General features: G+C 46.7%; 1 protein-coding gene across 1 annotated transcript in view; it reads right to left on the bottom strand.

Annotated features, from left to right (window-relative positions):
- Positions 1–3,974, bottom strand: part of CHIA (chitinase acidic) — a 40,003-nt gene extending 36,029 nt beyond the window's left edge. The window contains exons 1-3 of the mRNA XM_019624151.1: positions 3,950–3,974; positions 2,319–2,342; positions 2,017–2,218 (exon numbers count right to left, since the gene is read on the bottom strand). Of these exons, the coding sequence (XP_019479696.1) occupies positions 2,017–2,218; positions 2,319–2,342; positions 3,950–3,974 (251 nt within the window). The remainder of the gene's footprint in view (positions 1–2,016; positions 2,219–2,318; positions 2,343–3,949) is intronic.
- Positions 3,975–7,497: the final 3,523 nt, after the last annotated feature.

Here is a 7,497-nt window from a genome sequence, read left to right as displayed (position 1 = left end):
TGCAGAATTGAGAGTTGGGGGAGGAAGGAGAAAACAGAGGTTGGAAGCAGCAGCCAGAGATGAAAAGAAAGCTGTTGTCAGCGGCTCAAGTTGTAGAAATGGGTCCAGGATCCTGGAGGAGGCCAGAGATGATCATATATCATCCAACCATGAACTGCCCTAACTCTCCATAGACAGAGGCCAGGGAACGTCTTTACAGAACAGGGATAAAAAGATTACCTTTCCCGTGGGATTGTTTGTGGGGATTAAACGGGATCGTGGCTGTGAAGCACTTAGCAGAGAGCCTGTATCAGAATGGACAGTCAATAAATACATATTATTTTTCCAATACTTTCTAGATATTCATTTCAATTTTATGTCACATTGGTAAAGAAGGGAGATGGAGAGTTGTGAGGAGCCCAAACCTTCAAAGGTATCGGGGCGACCTTCCTGTGCCTTCATCACCCACTGCCTGGCCTTGAGGCCCTGGCTGCAGGGAACCTGGACTCCATGTGCTGCCAAAGCCCAATGGTGGCTCCCAAAGTCACAGGTTAGGTTCTCTCACAGGTTAGGTTCTCTGGAAACAGAAGTGGAGTCAGAGCTTGGGCACAAGTTGTCTACCAGGAATCATCACCTGTGAAAGGAAGGGCGCGGGGCCGGACTGGGCAGGCGAGAAGCTGAGTCACCACACAGCCCCAACGAAGCTTCAGCCAACCTGGCGGGAGCTCTGCAAGTGGTGTCCGTCAGAATTGGCTTGCGTCACACTACAATGCCTGGGCCTGTACTCCCACCTTATGTAGTCCCCAGATGTGGGCTGCTGTGATAAGGACATGACCTTGGGGGAGGGGGACAGAGCCTGGGAAAAGCAGCAGCAGGAGGCTGACCGCTCACACAATCTACAGCTGGGCAGCAAGTGCCTAGAGTGAGTGCTCCAGGTGAAAAGGGGCCTTTTGTGACCCTCAGCCCCTCGTGACCTGACACACAGAGGAAGGTGTTTGTTACTTCAATTACTTTTTTTTTAGCTGAGCCATCCTGCCACCTCAGTGTTGGCAGCTCAGCGGCTGCTCAGCTCGGGCTGGACTTGAACCGCTGTTGCTCAGAGCTCAAACTCTTGAGCAAGCTCTTAACCAACTGAGCCACTCNAATGATGGTGCCAACTTGGGCCAGTGAAGCAACGTCCTCCACAACTAGACTGAAGAACAAAACGACAGCAACTTGTCTGTTCCCCTTCCCCGATTCCCCAGCGCTGTTCCCATGCCCCCAATTCCCCAATAAAATCTTAAAAAAAAAAAGTGTAACTCCAGAAATCAATAACGATATCAGTATGCAAATTAATAACCTGGAATATGATCATCGGTTTTTTTGAACTTATGACGAACTTGCAATGACGAAGTGTTCTTGGCCTTCTATGATGCATAAATATCATAAAATTTCTTGTACCATATGTTTAAAAATAAATCCTAAAATTCCTTTATAATACAAAAAAACAAGTACCTAAATGTAAACAAATAAAAATTTGAATTAAAAAATTAAAATGAAAGATTTCTTCCTCCTGAAAGTTTGGGCCACAAACGTGGGTGCACATTATACACAGGAGCATATTATACATGGCAAAATATGGTAATTGGCACAAGAACCATTTTAGGTTTTATAGATAGCTGGCTCATAGATTGGTATGGGATGCACTGCACCATGACTACCTCCAGGAGGCAGTATTCACAATAAATCTCTTGTGGGTGGCACCTTCTGGGACAGAATATAATGGTGAGGATCTGGTGAGAAAATAATACCACCACCAGCACCACCAACACCACCAGTCCCCCCCCCCACACACACACACACACATACAAAAGATGAAATGACAGCAACCTGCCTTTCCTGGGGAGAATGATGCTGACAGCCCTGCCAATGAAGCACGAGAATGATTTTGGAAAGGACTCAAAGACTAGTGTTCTGGTGCTGCTGTCTCTCGAGGAATTTCTGAAAGGCCCATGTGGAAATCTCCAACCCAGCACAGAGCCCAAGCCCAGAACTCACTAGTCCTTGAGGCCATTGATGCCAGCATACAGGACCTCATCATTCCACTCGATGGTTTTGATCTGGTTGTTGGCCATGCCAGCGAAGGCATAGATGATGTGCGTGCAGAGACACGGGTCCACATTCTCGGGCATGTAGCTGGCAACCCCAGGGCGGTACTGGCTCCAGTTGGTGAAGTAACACACAATTTTGGTTGCCGTGCCTGGAATGGCAGGGAAGTAAGAGATGATCCCTGCCCTGACAAATGTCCCTTGCCCCCGGGGTACCCTGGCACGCCCCCCCCCTTCACATGGGACACTTACCCAGCTGCAGCAGGAAGGCCAGCCCTAAAGAAGAAAAGAGACTTTGGTCAGAGAGTGGCAGGCTTATCCTTTCCTGGCTGGGAAAGAGCAGGCCTGGGGAGCACTGGCCAGTAAGTGGAGAAGACGGTCAAAGATCCAATGTCTCCTCTGCCCTATAAATCCTTTCCCAGCGTGGACCCCTGCATGATGCTTTTGGAGAAGGTGGCTAATGTAGGTAAATTCAAGGAGTTCGGAAGCTCAGATGATAGTGCACAGCTCAGGAAACAGGGAAACGTATTATTCTTTCAACAAACTCATACTAACTATTGGGTGCTGGAGATAAAAAGAAAAAACTAGACAAGGTCTCTGGCCTCAGAGAGCTCACAGTCTGATGGGAAGTCAAACCTGTAAGTACAAAGGTGCTCGGCAACGTGGCAAGTGGTAAAACTGAGACACACACAGAGCCTTACGGAAAAGAAGTCAGGGACGACTTCCCAGGACAAGCAACATTTGAACTGACTGGGCCTCTCTTTTCTCCTTCTGGGTCCTTTAGTATCTGTGCTGTCACAGTATTGATCACACTGAAAGATCATTGTTTATTGGCCTGCCCATTAAGCTCTAAGCTCCTTGAGGGCAGGGACAATACTGAGTCCCTACTACCCAGCACAGTGCCTGGCAGGCAGTCAACTCTCTACCAATGTATGTTCAATGAATGGGCTGTACAGATAAGCCAAATTGGTGGGGAAAGGCCGAGGGGACACAGCGGGTAGAGAAGGGGAGTTTTCACGCATTGGGCCCCCTTCCATAAGACCCTCTCCACACTGAGAACTAGAACTCGCCTTTTCTAGAACTAACTTCATTCTACTTTTCAACTCAAATGATGCTTCTAAATTTGATTCCCTTTCAAGCCACCCAACCAACCACATGCAAAATGAGCTGTTGTGCCCTGCCCACAGATCATTCTCATTGGGCTGCTGCCCACAGTTTAAGCATCATCTCTGGGAGGAGTTGGCAGTGGAGGAACTGCATTAGCTCTTTAAGGTCTTTTGTGCTTCTTCCCTAGCCTCCTCACAGATAAAATCTGCTTCATTCGTTTTTCTATTTATTGCTCCTGTTAGCTGAATAGTCCTTGGTCAAGTCTATGCATTGATCTTCTGCTCTGTAGCGGGCAGTGAGGAGAAATCACAGAACCTTAGAATGGGAGGGCTAGCCCCAGTCTTCCATCAGCCCACATGGGGAAACGGCCCTGTTCCTGTTCACCAGTTACCCATTTCCCTCCCATCTGAAGCCCACAGGTGCTCAGGGAGCCCTCCCTCCTTCCCTTCCTTCCTTCCTTCCTTCCTTCCTTCTTTCCTTCCTTCCTTCTTTCCTTCCTTCCTTCTTTACTCCCTCGCTCCTTTCCTTCCTTCCTTCCTTCCTTCCTTCCTTCTTTCCTTCCTTCCTTCTTTCCTTCCTTCCTTCTTTACTCCCTCGCTCCTTTCCTTCATTCCTTCCCTGCCTCCCTCCCTACTATGTTATGAACCCAAGGAGGCTACAAGAGAGAAAGGGGACAATGCAGGCAGCCTTGGAGCACAGAGCAGGTATCAGCAGAGTGAATGGAGAAGGAACAGCGGCTGCTCGGAAAGCTGCACGAGCTGCTGGAGAAGACTCACCAGCAAGAATCAGCAATTTGCCCATTTTGATGGGAGGTCCGAAATGCGAGTTCCAGGCCTAAACAGGCAGCCAACAGCTTTTTTATAAGGACTCCTGCAGGCCCTCCCACCCTACACCTGGCTCCCTTCAGCAGGCAAGATGGGAACTCAGGAATAAAGGGGTGGGGGGCCATATGGATCCCATTTACCCCCTGAATCTTATCTGTGTTTTCCTTCTTGGGTAATCAACCCAGGACACAATGGAGACTCCGTGAGAATGGCCTTAAAAACTTGTTGACTGAAAGTACATTTAGGAAATGGCATATCTGGCACAAGTATGAGGCTGGCTTAGGGCTCAAAGTCATTACAGGTCAGAGTAGGCCCACCTGTCAAAAGAGACCAGCTGGACCTAGTGGAGGAGTACCAACAAGAGAAGTCAGGCCACCATTTGAGCTTTTTTCCTGGCCGTCCCACCCTCCAGCTCCTTGGTTCTACTGTAGCAACAGATGTCAGAGAGAGGCTAGAAGTTTGTGAGGTTTCACCAGGTTTGAGTGAGAAAGAATCACTTTCCAAAGTTGCTTCTGTTTAACTGAAGGTAGCCTGGTTTACAGAGGGTGGAGGAAATGCATGGTGGGGCAGACATTTCTAATTAAGCTTTGACTCAGAAAGGAGAAGCAGCAAAGCCTGGGACTAGACCCCAAGAACCCACATAAATCAGAAAAAAGACAGCTACAGAAATGGCTATGGATTGAGGCTCTGAGCAGCACAATGTTTTAGGACCTGCCTCCCTCCATTCCACTCCCAGTCTTACTTCCCATATACCTACAGGAAAGGGATACAACTACAGGACATATCCAGTGCCCCTGATCCTTCCTAGGCCTTCATCTCAGTTGGCCCCTGTCTAAACCGTTATCATTGACTGCAAGGACTTGACGCATTAGCTAACTGGAATTGGACCCGTCTTGAAAATAGCAATAATAGCTACCACTCATTCAGCACATACAATGTACCAGGTGCTAAACAAGAGGCCCTCATCTCTTTAATCTTCTCCTGGCTGTTGGCAAAGCAAATGGTTCTCTCCTCAGAGCAGGTATGAGAAATGGCTCCATAGAGTTCACGGCTTGGAGCCCAAAACATGGCCAAGGTTAATTGTTACCCATGATAATCAAAGTAATAGCAAACACAAAAAAAGTGTTCATAATGCGTCAGGCACTAGCCTAAATGCTTTGCAAATATTAACTTACCCCTCAAATCTCTGGGAGATAGGCACTCTTATTATCCCCATTTCACAAATGAGAAAACTGGAGCACAGAGAAGGTAAGTAATTTGCCCAAGGTCACACAGCCAGCAAGTTCGTGACAAAGCCAGGGTGTGAACCCAGGAAGTCTGACTCCAGACTGTGCTCTTAATTACTTGGCAATTCTGCTTCCCAAGAACATGACGACCAGAGAAAGCAAAGTACTGACCCAGAGTTATAAAACCACAGAGAACCTCCGAGTAATGCCTACCTTAGGTAAGAAGGCCTGAGCAGTGGCGCAGCGGTTAGGGGGCCTTAGGGACAAGTTCCCCCAGTCTCCAGCAGTCTTGTCACCCCTGTTCTTTGGTACATATATCTGGTGTTTTCTCAGCCATAAGGGAATATTCCAAGCAGTTTTGACACCAATCCCCTAGTATTTCCACTCTCACTCCCCTTCGGATAAGTAGCCTTCTCTAAGCCCCTCCTCTGCAGAAATTCCAGTGCTATCAGATAGATGACCTTACACTCCCTAAGCCCAATAGTTCATCTGTAAATTGGACTTCCATGACCTCCTTTAACAGCCCTGAGGATTAAATATGTGCATGAAAGTGCTGTTCAAAGGTTAGGATAAGAATCATTTTTCTAGAAGGAAAGGATTAGAAGAAATGCGAGAGAATGGGGAAAAACACAATTTATCCTGAAATTAGGGTGTCTGAACGTAGAAACAGCCTTATACCTGGGGAGCCTTGGTCCCCACCTTGGCACCATGCTGTAGAGAAGGAATTGCAAAGTTTTCTGTCAAGGGCCAGATAGTAATATTTGGGATTTTGCAGGCCATACTGTCTCTGCCTTCTCAATCTTGCCATTGGAGGGAGAAAGCAGCCACGGGCAAGATGTAAACTAATGTGGCTTGGCTGCGTTCCAACAGAATTTCAATTACAAAAACAGGTGATGGGCTGGGTTTGTCTTGTGGGCCGTCGTTTGTTGCCCCTGCTTTTGGTGCATCCACTCTGGTCCTCCTCCAGTCGCACCCCGCGCCACGCACGAGATGAGGAGGCTGCAGGACCAGGGCACATCCACCTGGAGCCACATCCTTCCTCTCCTACACCATGACCCAGACACCCGGACTTGTGCCCAAATAGCCTGTGCCCACTTTCAGGACCCGTGCAGGCCTTTGCCTGCCCATTCTTATCGGACTGTCCATCTTTTTAGGAGTTCTCTCTATATTATATAAATGTATCTTTTCTCTCTCATATTTATTTTAATTTTTTCCCATTTTTTACTTTGTATTTTGTTTATATTGTCTTTGTGTGATTAAAAAGATATATATATATATNTTTTTTTAAATAATTTTTTAATTTAAATATTCATTGTATTTCTTCCTCTTCTTCTTCTTCTTCTTCTTCTTCTTCTCCTCCTCCTCCTCCTTCTACTTTTTAAATACTAATTTACATACATTTTTTAAACTTTATTGGGGAACAATGTGTTATTTCCAGGACCCATCAGCTCCAAGTCAAGTTGTTGTCCTTCAACCTTAGTCGTGGAGGGCGCAGCTCAGCTCCAAGTCTAGTCGCCGTTTTCAATGTAGTTCTAGAAGGGGAGAGGGGTGCGCAGCCCACCATCCCATGTGGGAATCAAACCGGCAACCCTGTTGCTCAGAGCACAAGCTCTAACCAACTGAGCTGCCCAGCCGCCCTCCGTGACTGTTTTTATAAATGGCAATGTGCACATCTTAATCCTTTCCTCCTTCTCACCGCCCCCCAGCACCCCCAACCCCTTTCCATCTGGTTTCAGTTTTTTGCTGAGACTGTACCAGCAGAGGTGCAGTGTTTGACAGGGACAGCCTGGGGCATAGGAATGCCTCTGATACTGTCCCTTCTGACTTGACATTCTGTCATTCTAGGTTCTTTCTGTCACTAAATGGCCAGAATATGGTGGTTAATGAGACAAATGAGGTGCAGAGGAAGAAAGAAGGTGGGGAATAAAGAGATTTCACTATAGGCAATAAAGAGGTTTTATTGCAATTCAGGCAAGAAGAGAATCTCAATTCTAATTTATCACTTAAAATTCACATGGAAGACATCTCAGTAAAAGTGTTATACATGGTTATTATTCAAAAAATAAAAAAGGTGGTAGAAGATGCACTATTTTGCAAGAAAAGGCATAGCATTGAGAAAACTTTATTACTATTAGGAGGGTTCAGCTTGTTAATTTGTGGCTCGTTTGGAATGACCTTGGAATTAATGTACAACCTTTGCTTCCCCATCCAGAGTCTTAGACCAAAAACTGATTCTGAAATGTCAGTTATCATAGTCTTGAGACTGAGATGGTT

This window comes from Hipposideros armiger, unplaced genomic scaffold (genome assembly GCF_001890085.2).
Source record: "Hipposideros armiger isolate ML-2016 unplaced genomic scaffold, ASM189008v1 scaffold_581, whole genome shotgun sequence".
Classification (NCBI taxonomy): Eukaryota; Metazoa; Chordata; class Mammalia; order Chiroptera; family Hipposideridae; genus Hipposideros; species Hipposideros armiger.
This window is presented reverse-complemented; position numbering and strand designations above follow the sequence as displayed.